This window comes from Pediculus humanus, genomic scaffold, assembly GCF_000006295.1.
Source record: "Pediculus humanus corporis 1103172108290 genomic scaffold, whole genome shotgun sequence".
Classification (NCBI taxonomy): Eukaryota; Metazoa; Arthropoda; class Insecta; order Psocodea; family Pediculidae; genus Pediculus; species Pediculus humanus.
Window position 1 is genome coordinate 230,266 of NW_002987859.1, and position 20,221 is coordinate 250,486.

The 20,221-nt window shown below is 25.5% G+C and overlaps 6 protein-coding genes across 6 annotated transcripts; 3 read left to right on the top strand and 3 right to left on the bottom strand.

Annotated features, from left to right (window-relative positions):
- Positions 1-1,771: 1,771 nt before the first annotated feature.
- Positions 1,772-4,718, bottom strand: Phum_PHUM537340 (uncharacterized protein; the record flags this gene model as incomplete). Its single annotated transcript, XM_002431555.1, is given in 7 exon segments — positions 1,772-2,341; positions 2,425-2,607; positions 2,687-2,897; positions 2,913-3,014; positions 3,086-3,323; positions 3,400-3,695; positions 3,877-4,718. The coding sequence occupies 7 exon segments, from the start codon at positions 4,716-4,718 to the stop codon at positions 1,772-1,774; spliced, it is 2,442 nt and encodes an 813-aa protein (XP_002431600.1).
- A 1,150-nt stretch (positions 4,719-5,868) lies between these two features.
- Phum_PHUM537350 (major sperm protein, putative) lies at positions 5,869-7,678 on the bottom strand (the record flags this gene model as incomplete). The annotated part of the gene is made up of 6 exons (XM_002431556.1): positions 5,869-6,221; positions 6,331-6,576; positions 6,669-6,832; positions 6,902-7,079; positions 7,234-7,380; positions 7,606-7,678. The coding sequence occupies 6 exons, from the start codon at positions 7,676-7,678 to the stop codon at positions 5,869-5,871; spliced, it is 1,161 nt and encodes a 386-aa protein (XP_002431601.1).
- A 1,075-nt stretch (positions 7,679-8,753) lies between these two features.
- On the top strand, positions 8,754-9,244 carry Phum_PHUM537360 (uncharacterized protein; the record flags this gene model as incomplete). The annotated part of the gene is made up of 2 exons (XM_002431557.1): positions 8,754-8,940; positions 9,027-9,244. The coding sequence occupies 2 exons, from the start codon at positions 8,754-8,756 to the stop codon at positions 9,242-9,244; spliced, it is 405 nt and encodes a 134-aa protein (XP_002431602.1).
- Positions 9,245-9,302: 58 nt separating this feature from the next.
- Positions 9,303-9,581, top strand: Phum_PHUM537370 (uncharacterized protein; the record flags this gene model as incomplete). The annotated part of the gene is made up of 2 exons (XM_002431558.1): positions 9,303-9,427; positions 9,545-9,581. 2 exons carry the CDS (start codon positions 9,303-9,305, stop codon positions 9,579-9,581), a joined length of 162 nt encoding a protein of 53 aa, XP_002431603.1.
- A 1,011-nt stretch (positions 9,582-10,592) lies between these two features.
- Phum_PHUM537380 (uncharacterized protein) lies at positions 10,593-14,981 on the top strand (the record flags this gene model as incomplete). Its single annotated transcript, XM_002431559.1, has 13 exons — positions 10,593-10,698; positions 10,823-10,959; positions 11,208-11,405; positions 11,489-12,043; positions 12,139-12,345; positions 12,434-12,551; positions 12,697-13,089; positions 13,293-13,405; positions 13,542-13,769; positions 13,842-14,081; positions 14,158-14,449; positions 14,843-14,934; positions 14,973-14,981. 13 exons carry the CDS (start codon positions 10,593-10,595, stop codon positions 14,979-14,981), a joined length of 2,688 nt encoding a protein of 895 aa, XP_002431604.1.
- A 1,501-nt stretch (positions 14,982-16,482) lies between these two features.
- On the bottom strand, positions 16,483-19,405 carry Phum_PHUM537390 (uncharacterized protein; the record flags this gene model as incomplete). The annotated part of the gene is made up of 12 exons (XM_002431560.1): positions 16,483-16,608; positions 16,692-16,854; positions 16,941-17,132; positions 17,203-17,342; positions 17,440-17,616; positions 17,692-17,894; positions 17,989-18,105; positions 18,209-18,355; positions 18,445-18,679; positions 18,767-18,940; positions 19,054-19,161; positions 19,349-19,405. The coding sequence occupies 12 exons, from the start codon at positions 19,403-19,405 to the stop codon at positions 16,483-16,485; spliced, it is 1,839 nt and encodes a 612-aa protein (XP_002431605.1).
- Positions 19,406-20,221: the final 816 nt, after the last annotated feature.

Genomic DNA, 20,221 nt, shown 5'->3' on the forward strand with positions numbered 1-20,221 from the left:
TGAAAATTGAGTTTATATCATAATTGAAGTTAACATAAGTGATTACCCATTCTAATTCCTACTTTCCAAAATGACAAGCGCAGGCTTTTTCCAGTGGGCAAGGTCATCTGGCCATTTCAATGAAATACCATTCGATAATCACTTATTGAGCTTCAAAAGTCTCACAAAATAAATACCAAAAAATTCACACAAACAATAACAATACTTTATCAAGAAATTTACGCCTTCTGTCGGCCGTAGGGGATATTAAACATAAATTTCTACAAATTGGCACTGTAGGCGCTGTAGTGATGAACAAAGATGGACACAGAAAGTATCTACGGTAAAGGATTCGATTGATGCCTCATTGTGACGTGGAAAAAAAATTAAAGATACATTTATGAAAAAGGAATTGTAATTTATGAAAAACTGTACATGATTCTAAACTTACCGGAATTCTAATTGTGAAAATTCAAAAATATACTGATAGTTGTATTTCTTTTAAAGCCAAAACAATTCGTTTGAGGGCGTTGTTTGTCGACCACCAAAATGGCGACCAAATCGAAACTAACGCAAGCGCCCTATGTTGTAAGAACTCTTCTGACCTATAAAACTCTAAATAATTATCTCTTTTACCTGTGTATGGGCTCCTACAATGAGCTTATACGAAGCTCAAACAACTTCCATTATTTATATATATATATTTTTTCAGTATACTTTCAAAACTATTTAAGATATTTTATTTGACGTAACTTATTTTATTTTATTCCAAATAATTTATTTATTTAAATCGCTTTTCTGAATTATTAAAATTATTTCCAATGCAAACCCTTTAGGTTAATAAATTTTAAAATTTAAAATTTTTTTTTTCTGGGCTCATGTAAAAAATATACGTTGGAAAAATTTATTAATGAATTAACAATTTCCGAAAGTTTAAAATTAAATGAACTCTTTAACAAAAAGATTAAAATTTTTAACGCTTAAATTTTATTTAATTTAAAGTTTAAAAATTAAGGCAATATAATTTTGAAAAATTCTAAATTATAGTTTATACCTATCATTGTAAATCGTTCCCTCTGTCATTAAAATGATTTTTTTTTTTTGAAATTGTTTAATAACAATTAAAAATAAAACTATTAAATTAAAAAAAAAGAATTTACTGTTGAAAACTTTTTTTTGGTTTTATACAATTAAAAGGTAAAGTGAATGAAAAATTACAAATTTTACTAACAAAACAAGGCGGTGCTTTTACGTCTATGATTAGTTTTCCCGGGTTTTTTAGTTATCGAAAAACCGTTGACTGCAGCGCCCAAATCATAAATTAATTTTCAATTTTCCTATACACAGCTATTTTTAAAATTAAAGACCGTTTACAATATTTATTTTATTTTTATTTTTTTAAATTTAAAACTATTCGCAAATTATATTTAAAAATTTGTTTTTTCACATTCATTTATGTGAAATAATTTACGGATTTTAACATATTTTTTAAAGTAAATTGTTTTCTGTTCAACATCTTTTAAAAACATATAAATATAAAATGAGAAATTTAAACAAAAATTAATAGTTAATGTAAATATAATAAGTGACAAATAATACAATATCGTTATTTTAATATTATTATTATTATTTAAAACAATCTGAAATAGTTTTTAACCTTAAAAATGCTAATATTCTTTACAAACCTCCTATATAATTTTTTTTTTTTTCCCCATATAATTTATTTACATAACATCACAATATTAAATGCGAAAAAACTTTTGATTTTTTAAAAATAAAAGTAAAAGAATAATTATAAGAGATTTAATATTGACTGACAAAGAGTTTTTATTTCATTTTTTTCTAAATCTGTTAATACGGACATATTTTGAATTATACTTTCTCCATCTTTTTTCCATCTCGTAATAACTACCGAGTTGCTTTGAGCATTTGAAAAGTTTTTCTCTGTCTCGATGAAAGTTTTCGATAAATTAAATTTGATACATTTGTGTTCGAAATCACTATTCAATAATTTGTAAATAAAATCTTCATAACTATTGTCTATTTCACAGTGCAATTTTTTTTGAAAATAATTAGTTAGTTGAAGTTTTAAATCGGGTGAACATTGAACTGATAAAGAAATAATTTTCGGATGACATGTTATGTGAGCAAAACCGTAGAAACTTTCCAAAGCTTTTTGTTTAACAATAACATTTTTCGACGACAAAAGTGATGCATATATTTCTGACACTGTTTCAATAATATTTTGTTGAAAATCATCAGATGGAATTGTGATAACTGATAAAGCTTTCAATATCCACATGAAATATAGTTGGTTACTTGTAACTGGTGTTAAAAGTATTTCTCTCATTTTACAAAAAATCTAAAATATAAAAGTTTATTATTATTGTTGATTAAAAAAAATTTTAGTTTTATTCAAATTTTTTTTTTTTTTTTTTTTTTTACCATTAATAAGTGTTGAGAAGAAATTTTGCATAATACTGACGCTGTACTTGAACTTAAAAACTTTATATAACTTTCGTAATAGTGGCTACAACTTATAACGGTACAATCAAATTTCCAAGACTTGATTACCCATTTTAAAAGTTTTTCATTTTTTTCTCCATCTTCATTAAAAAAGTGCAAATCCTTTTATATAAAAAAAAAAAAAAAAATAACTAAAATTATTTTTTTTTCATAAATTATTTTTTTAAAATTATATTATTACCTTTTCTGAATGACTAAATTCGAAATCATCAAAATTATCATTTACTTTTTCTATTTCTTTTCCCAAAAAGCTTTTTATTTCATCATATAAATACAAATCAAATTTTATATTTTTATTCAATGAACTTATGCAATATAATTTACTAGAAAATGTTTTTTTATAACTTTCTAAAACTAATTCCTTATGATTTTTAGACAATAGTGGAATGATTCTATAAATCAATAACATCAGATTCCATTTTTCAACCCTATGTGTGTTACTTTGAAATAATTGTAACAGTTTGTTTAATTTTACAACTTGAGTGTAACATAATTCAGAACATGTAAATCTGGAAAAAAAAAAAAAAAAAAATCGATTGTGAAAACTAACAAAAAAATTATTTAGAAATTCTATTTTTACCTTGCCAGTATGCACCAAATATCAATGGCGAGTAAAGCGCACAGAGGATTTGGTTGTATCACATTTAATAATAATTGTTTTTCAATAAGAGCATATTCTTCAGCTGTCGATGTCATGATAAATGCAGCCATTATTGTCATTATGTACTCATACAAAGCGTTATATTTTTTTTGCTGAATTTCTGATGAGCTGATTGCAAGATTTGATAATTTTTTATTTCTACAAACATTATATTTATCTAAAATGAAAATCAATTTATGTTATAATACAAAAAAATAAAAAACGAAAAAGAAAGTTACAAAAAAATTTTATACCGAAAGAAACGTAAAGAAATAGCCATTGTAGAATATTATGATCTTTATTTAACCACAAATTTCTAACTTCTTTCTCTTGATGCATTAATTTTTTTAATATTAAACACCACAATATTGGAAACGCTTCAAGTTTACTTTTAAATAATGTCAAGTCTTTACTGACTTCATCGAATTCTTTGATTAATATTTTGTTACACAGTATATGTGTTAGTAAAGGATCTATTCCATAAGTTAACTGGTTCATAAGATTTTTATTTTCAGCATTGCAATCAGCTTCTGTTAATGATACATTACACCTGAATAATTTACCATTAGTATTAAAATTTTAAATCGAGAAACATTAAAAACAATGACGATTCCAATAATTACCAAATAAGTGAAATAAGAAGATTAAATAATGATTTTTCACAATTTTTCAGACATCCTGAGAATATTTCACAAAATTTAATTATTAGTTTCATATGAAAGCAAGCTAACTTAATGTTTCTACCAAGTTCAACATCATTTTGATTAAAAAAAATGTCTACACTGAGAACTATATTTTCACAAAGACAGTTGATGATATTATCTATTTGAAGTTCATATTTGATTTGATGACAATATTTTTCAGCAAGCCAAACAAATGCTTTCCATACTTTGGCCATCATTTTCACATCTAAATTTCTTAAATTATTTCCAATTTTTGATAAAACTACCATAATTTCAATTAAACTTTTTTCCTCGACTTCATTTTTAAATTCAAACGTTAATTTACTCATTATAATATTTAATATTGATTCTTGCAATTTACAACAATTTTTAAAACATGAAGTCAAATATTCAGTTACCAAGTTGAAATTTTTTCCATAAATTTTTTCACTTGCATTACAATGGCAGTAACAAATAAGTAACATGTTTACCGTGTTAAGCAATAAGCTGTCTATTTCTAATGCATTAACATTTTCATATTCATTTAGCTCAATAAAAAATTTATTGAAACACGATAAAAGAAATGAACAATCATTTAATAATTGATAAAAAATTGTGTTTGAATTTATAGTAGTATCTAAACACTCTGATAAACTTTCCAAAGTTTTAAATTTATTTTGTAATAATTTTTTTGCTGCAGGGCAACAGTATTGAAAAACTGCTTCTTCAAGTTGACTTAGCGGTAAAATTTTTAATCCAAAATTTAATGAGATTTCTATGGCTCTTAAAACTTCAGTTTCGTTAGATGAAAATTCAATGCATTTTCGAACTAATGGAAAAACATTTTTATAATCTGATACATTTTCAACTTCAAAAAGAGTTTTATAAGACTCAGTACTTTGAGTTTTCATTTTATTAAAATTATAAAAATAAATTTAAAAAAAAAAATCACAATTATTGTAATTAAAATTTCATTTTATTCGTCTTTAACTTTACGATTTGGTAAACTTTATAGATTTTTCCCGCCTAATTAATCAAAAGTTGGCAATACGACCACCGCTTGCTAATAGCAGACGTCAAACATTACAACAATATGGCTGCCAATGGCCGTAAGTATAACACGCAGGGTTGTCGTATATTTTAAAAATTATTTCAGAAGTGTTGGTATTTTTAAATAATATATATTTAAATAAATAATAATAATATAAATAAAATAAATAATATAATTAAATATTAGAATTAAATTATTTGGACTTAACAAAAAAAAAAAATATATTTATTTAAACTTTTAAAGTAATAAACACAAATAGCAACAGAATTATAAAATAAATACTTTTATAAAGAAACGAATTCAATGAAAAATATTCATAATTTAATTTCATCAATTTACAAAAAAAAAATTTTTTGGAATGTTAATTTTTTGCACACAATCAAATTTTTTTTTTTTTTTAATGGCACAATTTTAGAAAACGTTAGTATAATATTAAAAGTAAAATAATAACTATTATATAAAAATTTGAATTTAATATAAAACTATTAATTAATTGAATAGAATTAAAATATAAACTATTTTTGATTTTTAGAATCAGACCAACAACTTTGTCCGACAGGCGTGGGCTTTAAATAATCAAAATATATCATGTATGAAAAAGAGCACATAAACACCATTAATGTAAAAATTATAATCCATTGTTGTTGTCGTATTAATTTTAATTCTTCTTTTAAACTATTTATATACGTGTTCAATTTCGTTATCTAAAAAAAATATTTAAAAGTATAAATTATTATTATTATTATTAATAAGAAACATACATTAAATTACTTTTACTAACATCTGAACTTAGTTTCGTTACTACTTTAGGGTCATCAATTGTTTGCAATTGAAGTACGGAACCATTTTTTTTACCACTTTCGCCTAAGAAATGTTGAGGTATCATGCACTGAATTTTGTGCTGGCGTATTTCCTTATCACCAGTTTGCTAAAAACAACAATAAGGACAAAGCATACCTTAATATATAGTCATTTGCAAACTTGTTATAATTCCTAAATAAATAAAATTTTTATCGACTTGCCTTCCACAAATCATTTATTTCTTGCTGTGTCATTTCAGTGTGTTCTATAGGTATACTCATAACTAAAAATTTATCTCTCTGAATACTCTGTATAAGGTAGCCTGGTAAAAGTACAACGCTAACTGCGGTATTTGCACCTGGAGCTAGGGTGCCAAAACTAGGCCTGACTCTAAATTTTTCAGGAGAAGTTGTTTTAATTTTGAATGATATTGACTGTGTATCATCATTTTTGAGTAATATGGAACTAGTCACTTCACTACCTTCATTATTAAACATCATTACATCAGATGTGGTTAAACATCCAGTATTAGAATTAGGCATTGACGATGATGATGGCGATTCTTCAAGTCTGTAAATAAATATATATATATGTAACATTTAAAATATTGATAACATAAAATTGAAACATAAAATAAAAAAATTGAAGGTAATTCAAATGAACTTGCCCACTTTCTTGATCCGATTTTAAAGGAGTGTCTGCGAAATGAACTTTTTTTTTGTTTTCATCTCCGCTCGATAGTGAACTCATTCCACTTTTTTGTTCCGGTTCAAAATGATACGTAAAAGAATCTTTACCTCCCCATGATTTTAATGCAAAATCTGGATTAACATAATCTTTCACATTTGATTTATTAACAAATTTCATTTTTTCTACCGCTTTCGGAGGAAGTAAAGTTTTTATTACTCTAAACACGGCTAAAGAAAAAATTAAGTAAATAACATTAAATAAATTTTTAAAAAATAAATTGTTAAACATAAACTTAAACAGAAACAAGATTATTACTCACCATTTAACACCCATGCCATCTCGAAAATTATTATGTAATTCAAAAAATATGGATAATAATTTTTAAACAAGCTTATAATGTATTTTGTATAATCCATATCCATATTTGCCATTACAGCACCTTCCATGTCGAAAAATAATGATATCATTTCACCATTTTCTTGCCTGTAAATCAAGACATTTATTATTGGTTTGTTTTTAAGTAAAATATTTGATAATTTTTTAAATATTAACCTTTCCAATCTTTCCATCCAATAAACCAAACACTTTTTATGATCCTCAAAATCGAAAGCTCCTTTATAATGATGTTTAGATTTGAATACAAGTAAAGTTTTACCATCTTTGTCTTTTCCAAATGGAAAAACACTGCCTAGTTCTAAAATCTCTTTGTTAACATTTTTTTCCGATATATCTAAAATATTGAAAATAATTAAAATGCGTATTAATATTGCTATTTCGAAACTTATTTAATTAGTTTATACATAAAAAACTATGGGAATATATATAAGGCATTCCATTTTAAATAATTTTTTAAAAAATTTAAAGATAATTTGCTAAGTTTTTACCATTGGTACCAAATTTTTTTCTCCATTCACAAGCATCCCAAAGCATATTAAGAGCACCATCAAGATTACCATCATGGTGCATTAAAAATCTCCTCAAATATGCATCATCTGTTTTTACCCTGTTGATATCAGCAGGGTGAAAAATGTCTATAAAAAAAAAAAATTGATAAATTAAAATTTTAAGTAAATAAACCAATAAAAAAAAAAATAACTAAAGTAAAAGTTGCGTAAAAAATTTATCTTTCATTGATAAATCATAATCAAACATATTATTAACACTCAATTTTAAAATCAGAATAATAAAATTTAAATTTGGGGTTGTTTATAATCGAACCAATTAAAAAAATTAATTTTAATTATTAATTTAGTTACCAGAATCTGCACTTTCCAATTTTTCAAAAAATTGGCTTCTTAAATCTTGAACATCAATCTTGTTTTTGTTCATTTTAAAGTGAATTCGGGCATTAAAAACTGGTTATGTTGAAAATAAAAGTAAATCGAACAGAAAATTATTTAAACTGCACAAAAAAATTTACAAAAAATTCAGGTAACAACCTGGCTTACTTAACCCTAACCACTAAGGATAAAGTCTACAGACTTCGAACCTAAAACATGTATATTCAACCATTCATTACGAAGTTATGATAAGTAATTAGCATTTTAATACGAAACAAAACAAATATTTTTTGACGGTTAACATATATTCAGAGTAGAATTCACAACAATTTCCTTTCTAAATCATATTTTAAAAAATTATATATCATTAGGAACAATAACATTAATTCTCCAATTCAGCATTCGACAAAATTTTTTTTTACTGTCATTGATTGGAAAATAAAATTTTATAAATTTTTTTTTTTATGTTAGGACGGAAATTAATCATTGAAAAAAAAAAAAAATAGATTTAAATTTGGCAACAATGTAATTTTTTTAAAATCATTCTAAAACTTAAGGTAAACGTAGAAAAAACGGTTATGAATAATAACAAGGCCTGAATCAGGGATGCCATTTTATTCAATTGAGGGCGTTACCTAAGAATTCAATACAGCAAGCTTTTACTAATTTATTTTTTTACTCGTGATATGTAAATATATTTTATATATACCATAAAAGTTAAAATCTTAATTTTTTTTTATTCAGTAAGTATTGCCAAAGAAATTTTTTTTAAAGACTTTAATTTATAAATAAAATTTATAAATAAAAAACTAATTATTTTTTTTTTTTACTTATGAATTCATAAATGAACATTACAGCTTTTGTTGAAATTAAAATAATGTTTTTATTAAAATATTAAAATACTTTTTTTTTTTTTTTAAAGCAAACAATATTTAGAAATTTACTGAATCCTTGATTCTTATTTAATTACATGTTTCTTTTACGCTTGACTCACCGACCTAAAATTAGCATTTTAGTACTTATGTTAAAAAAAAATATTCACTGGAGTTACCAATGCTGTGTTTAAAAGTTCTTTCAAGTAGTATTTTTTGTTGCAGTTAAAAGAAATATGAAGATTTTTTATAATGTCATCGCCATTTGATGAGCGTGAAGAATATTTAAAAAATCCATTTTTAAAAAGAGAATACGGTGACTTTACTACATTTTATGTTATTATAGCCATTTGCACCATCTTTGGGTTTTTTTTGTTGGTTTTAAATGTGAGTTTATGCTGTTCGAAATACAAGAATTATTGGTGTGATAGTAACACAGGTGAGGGATTGTTATATACCATAAGAGTATATACTATGTGTTGTGTATTTACTTTTTCGTAAAAAACTTGTTATTAAATTATTTAGGTAATCGTTGGATTCTTCCGATTTGGACCAAAACTCCTCATTTACAACCTCCGTTGGATCTTACTGAATTAAATGATGAGTATATACCTCCACCTGTGACAGAGCCTTATTATATTTATCCAGACAATTATTCAGATTTTGAAATACAACAACCGCAAACGGATCAGCAGTACATTGAAATGCAACTTGGAAAAAAATCCAAAGAAAGTGATCTTTGAATTTTTTTTGTTTTCTTTATATCGGAGTACAAATATTATTTTTATATTAATTGTCACAATGGCCTTTCATGTTTATTGGCCTGCTTTAAGTATTTTGACTCTATTTATCGTCCTTGTAATAATAGTTTTGTTGAGATGGGGTCCCAAGTTTTGCAAAACTCGAAACACTACAATAAATAATGAGTATGATTGGGAAGAAAAATCATATGAACAAAAAATTTCAATTGCTTGATTAATTTTTTTTATAATAACATGGTGGTGCTTTTTGCATTAAATTTAATTTCAGAAAATTTAGTTTAGTTTGCATGGGTTGAAAAGGGTCAGAGTATTAGAGTAGGATAATTTTTTTAAGATGTCTTGCTTAATATGTAACTTAACATTAGGTTTCATAATTTTATTTTTAAAATTTTGTTTTTTTTTTCGTAACAGTATGTTTTAAACATAATTTTTCTGTTAGTACAAAATAATTTTTCTCTTGATAAAAAATTCCGAAATTAGTTCATGTAAGAAATTAAGTTTAATTTACTTTTTTTTCCCCCCCCCGTAATAAAGGAAAATTGTTTTATGTGTTCGATATTACAAATATCAACTACTTTAAGTTTTTTTTTTTTTTACTTCTGTAAAACATCTCGAGTATTTTATTCATTCCAACTTAAGAATTATATGTCATTCTAATAAGTATTTATTTTAACTTTAATGAGGTTAATAAAACAATATAAACGCCCAAAAACTAAGATATTAATTGTTTAAACACTATAGATTTTAAGGTTAATAATGGTTGCCTTCATTAAATTAAAGACTTTTTATATAACTTTCCGTCCAAAAAGAATATCTTGTAGAGATTAAATAATTTTTAAACTTTATAATTGTTTTTTAAATAAAAAATTTAATTATTGTATTTTGTACTTTGTAACATTTTACTAAAATGTCGAAATATTTTAATAAATTATATATTTAAATTTTTGATATTGGTTTTAGAATTTGTTCGATACAAAAGTTTTTCAGCATCCTTAAAATTTTTTTATTTTTAATTAAGTCAGTTTTTTTAGTGGAAAAATTTTTTTTAAAATCCCTAAAAATTCGTGATTGACACTAAAATAAATTTCCCTAATTAATGTCTGAATTTGTTTCTATGAAATGGAGACAGAAAATGTTTTTAAAATTTGATTTGAAGTTGAATCCACAGTTTTAATTTTTTTGTTTATTAATTAGGTTGGTAGCATTTTCGTATTTGATAAAATTTTATTGGCAAATTAACAACAAGAATATATTTTTATTTTATTTTTTTTTGGTCTCACGTCAAGGTTCATTACGAAAATTAATGCATAATTAAAAATTTAATTCAAAAATGAGTGTTGTTCATGCCCAAAAATTAATAGTCACAAACGAATCAAATTCCTGTTGTAGATTTGAATGCACTTCTAGTAAAAACGAAAAATGTAAACAATGGAAAAGTAAAGTAATTACTTTGGAGCTGCCTTTAATTGAAAAATTTCTACAAACAAGACAGTTTCCTCTAAATTGTAATTTTAAAACTATAATTTAATATTATTATTATTTAGGATCAATCTTATGAAGGTTCTTTTTTGGGCAGCATTTTTCACGGCAGTGGAACTTATAAATGGAGTGACTCATGCGTATATGAAGGATATTTATATGCAAACGTTAAAGAAGGTTACGCCGTTATTTCGTTTCCCGATAATGGATATTTTGAGGTAAAAATAAAACAAATTAAATATTTGCAACGTTTTCCATTGATATGAAAACAATAAAATTACAGTGTGAAACAAGGATTTTAAACAATTTTTCATACCGCCTATGTTTAACTTATATAAAACGAGTTTTTATTTTTGACAGAGTTTTCTAACCGTTTAAAGATTTAATTAATATCAATTTAAATCAATGAAATTAATTTTAGTTTTCTCGTAATATTATTAATCGTCGTGACATCTAATTTTTGTAGGGTCTTTTTGTTAAAAATTTACCATTTGGCCCCGGAGTTTGGACTTATTCAAATGGACGACAAGATGTCGGTTTTTGGAAGGGGAAACTATTGGTACGACTTAGTAGACCGGTAGATTTTATTATTCCAAGATTGGCACCATCTCTTATTTCAAAAATTAAACTTTTGCAATATCGACAATTTTCTTCATTTTCAGAGGTTTTACAAAATTAATTTTAATGATTTGAAATTCTTTTGGCAAGTTTTTAATATAAAATTCTTTTAAAATAAATATTTCACAGGGAGAAATTGTTGAGAAAAAAGAAATTTTTAATATAAACGAAAATGAAACATCATTTGAAATTTGTCCGCCATATTCTACACTTATTTACGATCCCAGAAGTATTTTTTTCGATAGACCTACATTTGATGCTCGTCGATTTTACGAATGTGTCGGTGTGACATTAAAAGAAAGAGATAATATTAATAACGGTTTATCAATAATTAATAAATCAAATTGTTTTTTGGAATCGCAAATTTGTGACGATAATAATTTTTTTTTTTTAAACGACGACGAAAAAAATATAAGTAGTGAATTTAACGAAGATGAAATGTCAACGGATACTCGTATAGGTATACTCAATTATTACACTAAATACGGTAATTTTGATGGTTTAAAAAACTCCCTTTTACAAAATAATACCTTTAATTTCGAATACGATGATGAAAATACCAGAAATGTTGAAAATCAAGAAATTCATACTAACAAACAATCTTCTTTAAAAATACTCTCATGGAATGAAGGAGAATTATGTACGGACATAGCTAAACAAATATATTTAAATCGGAAATTTGAGGTTTAAATAATTTAAATAATTTTTAAAAATTATCCGAATTATATATAACAGTACTCGTAGTTTTAACTTTTTACTTTTTTTCTTTCATTTTCAAGGACAAGCTTAATTTTAAAATAATCGAATTACTGAGAGGTACTCGTACATCTTTTAGAAAAACCGGCGAAAAAGAAAGACGATGTTTACAATTTTTAAAATTATGTTCTACGGGGCCTAGCAAAGATGTCAGAGAATTATTATGTAGTGGTTTAATAAGTGAAGAGCTGATGGATAGCAGAGGAAATAATGCCATGATGTTTGCAGCAGTAAGTTCTAATGTTACACAAAGCCTTCATTGTTTCAATGGAGGGGTAATTATATAAAAACAGGTATTTTGCTTAATGTACTTAACAGGCTACAGATCAACATGAAATTATTGACATACTCGCGGACTATGGAGTCGATATTGATGCTTTTAACGATGAACTTTTAAATCCTTTGACTTTATGCTTGCTTCGAAGAATTGCAGTCAGTAATAATTTATCAAGTTGGGAAACAGTATTTTTACCTCCCGATTCCTGGAAGATAAAACCAGAAAGTAAATTTTCTAAATAAAAACAAATTATATTTGTTAAATTAACAAATATTAAACGAGAATCTTTTTTTTTAAAATCAAGCATTGAAATCTAAAAACAGTTTGATTGTGAACGAATCGATAGTAAGTCTCGATCGTATTTTTGGAGATGGAACTTCCATAATGGAAGAACAACTTTTAAATTTTACAAAAAATTCTTTAACCGATAAAAAAAAATCAAAAGAATCTGACATTTCCGATAAAGAAGAAAATTTAGATCATTTAAATTCGAACGGAGGTTTTAATGTTAAAAATGAAAATTCAAATCATGAGGAGGAAGTGATTGAAATTTCAAGTTCTGTAAATTTTTATGCAATATCCGGAAATTTTACCACGACCAAAAAATTATCATCTAAACCGAAAACAAATAAAAGAGAAGAATACCTTAAAAGCATTGAAAAACCTGATGCGAATGCTCAATATTTTTTTGCATTTCGTCCGGAACAAGATAATTCTTCTGTCAAAGAGAAAAAAGAAACGACGGCCGTTGACAAAGAAAATTACGACGAACCAAAATCCGATGAAAAAATCGATGAAAAAATTATCGAAAAGTAATAATAAATAATAAATATAAATTTGAGATTATTTCGATTGTGATTTTTAATAAATTTTTTTTTTTTTTTTTTTTTTTTAGATTAGAAAATATTGATAAAACAATTGAAAAACTTTTGCAACACGGAGGAGATATTGAATTATCAGAAGTTCCCAAACCGTTAATTCATTTAGGAATATTTACAAAAGATTTAAATTTAGTGAGACTTTTGCTACAGTTCAATGCAAATCCCAACCGTCGACTATTACCACAAGTAATTTTTTTTAAAAAAAAACATTCTTTTAAATTGTTTTTTTTTTTTTTTTTTGGACTCGCCAATTTCTTTTTTCGAATAGGATGGATTGTTAACTCCTTTACACGTTCTATCTCTTTTACCGCCCGATTCTGACTATACGCAAATTGCTCTTTTATTATTGGGAAAAAAAGCCAATTTAGAATTGGAAACATCTCCTGATTTTACAATAAGAGAAGATGAACTATCATTTCTTAATAAATATTACGGAAGGACTCCTTTGCATCTTTTATGTATGAGACCCGATATTGAACATGGAGATTTGGAAGGAGTAATTATTATATTATGAATTATTTTATTAAAAACTTGATTGTTTACGCTTCAAATAAATTTCAAATTTCAGCACGTTATTAATTTGGGGGTTACTTTGGCTAGAGAAGCGGATAAAAATCATTTTTACAATGGACATTCGGGGCTAACACTTTCCATGATTTGGGGTAATTTAAGATTGGCAAAAGCATTTTTAGAATCAAAATGTTTCGATCCGAATCAGGTATTGGGCGAAGATCTCATATCTCCCATGTTTGTCTTGGTATCGAAAGATTTTCAGAAAAGAACAGATTATGAAAATAGTATTCAAATGGTATGTGTCAAAAGAAAAAACCGAAAACCGAAAAATTAACAATTTACTACAAATTTTTTTTTTTTTTATTATTCAGGCAGACATGTTACTTAAAGCAGGAGCGGATATCGATTTAGTTCTCACTCTGGCAGATAAAACTCGAGGAACGTGTATAGATTTTGGTTACAAAGAAATAGATAAAGAAAAAGCGAAAAGAAAAATTAACGGGACTGATAAATTAGAGAAAGAAGAGAGCAGGGATTATTTAGGGGATAGTGCTAAAGTATTGGAATACCTTACGGGAAAATTACAAAAATCAAGAAAAAATTCACAAACGGGAAAAAATTCTAATAAAAAATTAAAAACTAATAAAGGGGAAGATTCGAATGGTAAACATATAAGAAAAAATCGTAAAATGGTAGAAGAAGAATCCGATGATGATGATGATGATGATGATGATAATATTGACGAAAAAAAAAAAAATAAAAATTTAAAAACGGATAAAAAATCGACAAATCGAAATCAAAACGCGAGCGAAAAAAAAGATAATAGAAAAAAAGTAAGAATAATAGATAGCGGTGAAAAATTAGTAGATGGTGGTAAAAAAAAAAAAGAAGAAAAAATAAAAAAAAATTTCAAATCAAAAACTAATGAAAAACCACAAAGTCGAAAATCTAAAAATGAGGCTCATAATAAAAATACTAATAATAAAAAAAATACTAATAATACTAATAATAATAATTATATTAAGAGTTTTTTAAAAAGTCTATATGATTCGAGAGGAAGTAGAAAAGAAAAAGATGTCGAGAGTGGTAAAATAGAAGAATTATCACAAACCGACAGCAATTCGTTATCGAAAAATTTTCAAAAAGCTGTTTTAAATTCGTTATTTGAATTATTTGGTGGTTGTAGAGATATTGATGATAATATTTTTCTTTTACCATACGTCATACTTCGTAATGGAAATTTTTATTATAAATTTAACGAACCGAAAAATTCAAAATCTGAACAATACAGTTTAATTTAAATTATTGTTTTAATTTAAAAAAAAAAAAAAAACTTTAAATCTGATTAATCAACCATGAAGAAAACGTTAAATAACAATTTATTTTAAATAAATTATATTTTTATTGCACACGAAATTTCTTTGCTGTTGTTTATTATTTAAAAAAAAGACATTCAAACTAATAATAATAATAATAATCGTAAATCGATATAAATAAATTATTATTATTTGACGACCATTTTTTTTTTTATGATTATTATTATTTATTAATTTTCCTGCGATTCAATAACGATACCATATTTTATTTAAATTTTTTTCCAAGTTTTGATGAAAATATCCTAAAGGAAATACAGGACGGACAGGTTTTAACAACAACTAAATAACAAAAATTTATATATATAAGAAAATATTTAATTAAAATTTTTTTTTTTTATAAAACTAGACTCTATAAAAAAATAATTTTAGATAATTTTTTCTCTCTCTCTCTCTCTCTCTTTCTTTTTTATTTTATTTTATTTTATTTTTTTAACCAAAAAAAAAAAAAAATTATTTATGATTTTCGGAATTAAATAAAAAAAAAAAAATTCATATAACAATAATAAAAAAAAAAAAAAAATTTTTATAAAAAATTAAAATTGTAAACAAATTTAGGTATATAAAGGAACCCCGTTACGGAAATCGAATATTCACAATAATAATAATAATAATAATAATAATAATAATAATAATAATAATAATAAATTTTTCGTAAATGCAAATTAATGATATTAAATAAAGCTTTTGTTAAGTCTCAAATTTTTTTCTTAAAAAAAAAAAATAATAATAATATTATTGAGAACGGTTAATAATGCATGTTTTAGTGAAAGTCTATCTTGAAGAAAAACTTTTTAAAAAAAAAAAATTAATTGATTTAAAGCCATTTTGAAATAATAATAATAATAATAATAAAAACAATTTTTAATTTTTTTTTTTTTTAACTTGTTTAATCATCGGATCGATTTGTGTGTGATACTTCCGGTTGTTGCGTAAACAAAAAAAAAAAAAAAAAACATTTTCTTTTAATTATTAATTAATTAATTATTTTCTTTTATCCCCGTTCTTTTTTTTTTTTTTTTTTATAAATTGAGCACCTTTAGACTTGAATTATACAATTATTTCATTATAATCCTTTCTTTTATTTTTTCAACACAGAGGTGAACCGCTCAACATTCAACCGCTTTCATAATCTTCGCGTTCAATCATAACAAGGTATAACATATAAAACGGAGCTGGAAATTTTTAAAATTTACAGCATGGTTTTTGTTTTTTTTGTTGTTGTTGTTGCCCTTCGGGGAAAAAAAAAAAAAAAAAAAAAAAACCTATGATGGGATTCAACCACATAGTCTACAACAACTTATTTATTTATTTATTTTTTCATTACAATCCGGACGGTTTTTCCGTGGCCGACGTGACGACTTCGTTAAACGATTGTTCCAAACAATGTTTTAATTCTTCGTATGAAACTACCAAAACGCTTTGCTCATCTCTCGACATTAAACATATCTTTAACGATAAAACAATAATTTATTATTTTACATAATTTTTATCCACACGAATAAAGGTCTCACTCAAATATTTCTCATTACTTTTTCTAATGAACCTGAATCCAATTTATTAAGGCATTGTACTATGTGGGCCATTTCTAACCAGGGTCTACCATCTTCCGTCACTTGATGAAATATATAATCTCTGAATAATTTTAACATGTATCTGTCTCCGGTTTCCGACCAGCTCGGATCTAGACTAAGCCTGAAAAATAATTAAATAATAATAATAATAATGAATGGATGATAAAACTCTACAACTGAACGTAATTACAATTATGCAAAACATACTCGGGCCGTTCGTTTATCGTTCCTAATTTAGCTAAAAGTCTACAGAGTCGACCGTTATCTATTTCCTTGGTCAATTCGTTTTCTATATCATCCGCGTATGTTTGTATAGTTTCCAACTGAGCGTAAAATCGAGCTCCTATCATTGGCATTAAGTCTGTTACAGTGCGTCGCTTTTGATTATGTAAAAGATATCTGAAAATCAAAGTGATAAAAAAATAATAATTTTGACCGTTAAAAGAAAAGGTACATCTTTTAAACTTACACTATTAAATTTTTTAAATCCGAAGAATACGTTCTACCGACTAAATCCAATGACGTTTGAATATTTTCACGTTGAACAGCCAAAAGTGATTTACACGATAATGCCAAAACAAGTTTACCCAAAGCTGTTAAATCTTCTTGCTTTAAATAATTAGAGAAAATCAAATGGCATTGTGCTTTATTCCGGTAAAAAAAAAAAAAAAATTAATCGTCAATTGCAATATAAAATTATACTAACCTGATAATGAGGTATGAGGGCCAATGGATTAGTTCCGCTTGTATCAGGTGTTAAAACGTCCGTTACACCCGTGCAACTTATTCTTAATCTGTTTCTGCTTGAAACTATAATTTTCGACGGATCTAAAGTTCTGCAGGCTAATCCGGCTCCGTGAATAACTCTAACGGCTGCAGTTATCTAATAAAATCATAAAAAAAAAATTAATTATTTTTTGGAAATTCATTTTGCTAATAAATGTAAAAATTGACATACTTGTATAATATAATTCCATAAAAGATTTTCGGGAAGCATAGAGGAATGTTGATGTCGAAGCAATGTATTTTTTGTATGGCTATATGGACGAGGAGCTGTAGGATCCGATGAAAATGGTGTAGGGCCTGTACTTTCCGATGATGAAAAGTGCCTGTTCCATAGAGTTTCACTACCTGGATGATATTCATGAACAAAAACAATAGCTGAAAAAAAAAAAAAAAATAATAAAAATAAAAAAAAAATGAATTTGGTAATTTTTAAATATTAATTTAATAATAATAATATTAATTTACTAACAATTGTCACCGAAAGCCTTTGTTGTGAATACTTCCTTTAGCTGTACAATATTCGCATGACTGAGTCTCTTCCACATATCGACTAAAACCATACACTTTGAACTTGACAAGCGAAATCCTTTAGTAAGTAACAAAAATGTTTTTTTTTTTAAAAACAATTTTTTTTTTACAAAAATAAAATAAGTAAGTAAATACAGTGTAATTAAATTTTTTTTACTTGCCATGAATTCGTCTCAAACAATACCGAATTCCTGTTTTTATATGAGTAGCCTTATAAGTAGAACTATGACCGATTTGCAAAGGACCACCAATGGGTAAAGGTTCCAAAGGTACTAATTCATGGTAATTGTCTACTGATTCAGGTAATTCTGTAATAGGCAGTAAGAATTTAAGGAGTAATATTAATAAAAAAAAAAAAAATTTGAATGTTGTATAAATTTTAAAGATAATTTGATACCTGGATAAAGTGTAGGATCTGGTTGAAGCATAATTAGGGCACTTTTTTCTAAAATTTCACTTCGAATGCTATCTGAGACATAAAAACTTGGAGAAGATGAGATCAAGGAAGTTTCTTCTTGGTTTAAATGACTGTGATTTCCTGCATACCCCTGAAATTGTGTTACACCACTTGAAGAAGATTCACTTGCTACAGTGGTTGCTGGGTAAAAGTAAGTTGTACCTCCAAGATTTTCCTATAAACAGTAGTAGTAGTAGTAGTACTCATAATTATTAATATTGTAGTTCACAAATTCAATTAAACAAAGCATCCCGACACAAACCTGATTAACCTGGTAATGATAAGCAGGAGCAGGATGTACAATTGAATCATTTATTAATGAATTTAAAACAGGTGATTCCCTTAAAGGTGGAGGTGTATTTAAGTTTGTACTATCACCATTACTAGTAGCGACTAAAGGTCTAATACTATTGGATGAAGGTAAGTCACGACGAACCTGCAGGACATTTTACATATTAAATAAGCTCAAGCAAAAAAATATTAATTATTTGTTCATGCAGCTAATAAGAAAATTAGTAAAAAAAAAAAAAAAAAAAAAAAAAAACTTACTAATAGTACAGAGTCCTTGCCAAGGGATGGAGTTGAGTCTAAGCTAATGGAGCCAATAGCATCTGTGAGAGTGCTATTGATGATAGGTGCTGATGAAGTTTGATGATTCTAAAACATTTTTATTATTTTTAATTTACAAATAACAGTCATAAATTTCAAGTTTGTATTTTTTTAAAAATTTTTTAGTTTTTTAGTATCAAAGAAATATACATTTAATTTGTTTTTATTTAATTATTTAATTATCGATAAGTTCAAACATATATTTCAGTTATAATTAAAAAAATTTTTCAAATACCATGTAAGTAGCTAATTTGGACTCCTGAGGTACTCCATTAACTTGAGAAAAAGACATAAATAAAGGGTCCATTCCAGAATATTTTTAAATCTGAAATTGATGTTAAATAAAACATTATAAGCATTTTGTATACATTAAAAAATGTTTACTTAAGTGTATTGAATAAAAATTTTAAAAAAAGAACAACTTGAAATGTAAATATGTGTAAAAGATAAATGTTAATTTTTTTTACATATAAAGTAATTTTCAATAAGCACATGTTTAATTTATAACATGACATGATAATAAAAAATAAATTCAATGACAATAATGCCATCAGGTGTAAATAATAACTTTTTACCATTTTTATTTGAGAAGGTATTTATCAATACCCGAGATCTTTTGGTATACAATACTGTTGTTATAAAATTGAATAAAATAAAAATAAAAATAAAAAAAATATTGGTTTAAAGAAGAAAAAAAATTGCAAAGAAATTGTTGACGACACATATGAACATTATTGCAAGCCTGTAGCAAGAACAAACAAGGGAAATTGTAAAAATGTTACATCTACCGTAAAATAATGTTTTCCAATTCAAATTATTTTATGTAAAATAATCGAACAAACCTTTCTCCTTAAGATAATATCATAACAAACAATGCATTTTTAAATAAGCTTACAATAATTTTAGAATAAGAAATAAAGCATCATAAACACTTCGGCATTTCCCAGATTCTCTTCGTGTTCTTCCGTAAAAACTTAAATTCACAATATTTTTTTAAGTGTTTTTAAACAGTTACTTTTTTTTTTAAAAATAAAATCAGTTAGTTTTTTTTCTCACTTGTTCAAGTTAAACAGCTTAAACTCTTTTGTAAAAGTAGTGACCTAGGTTT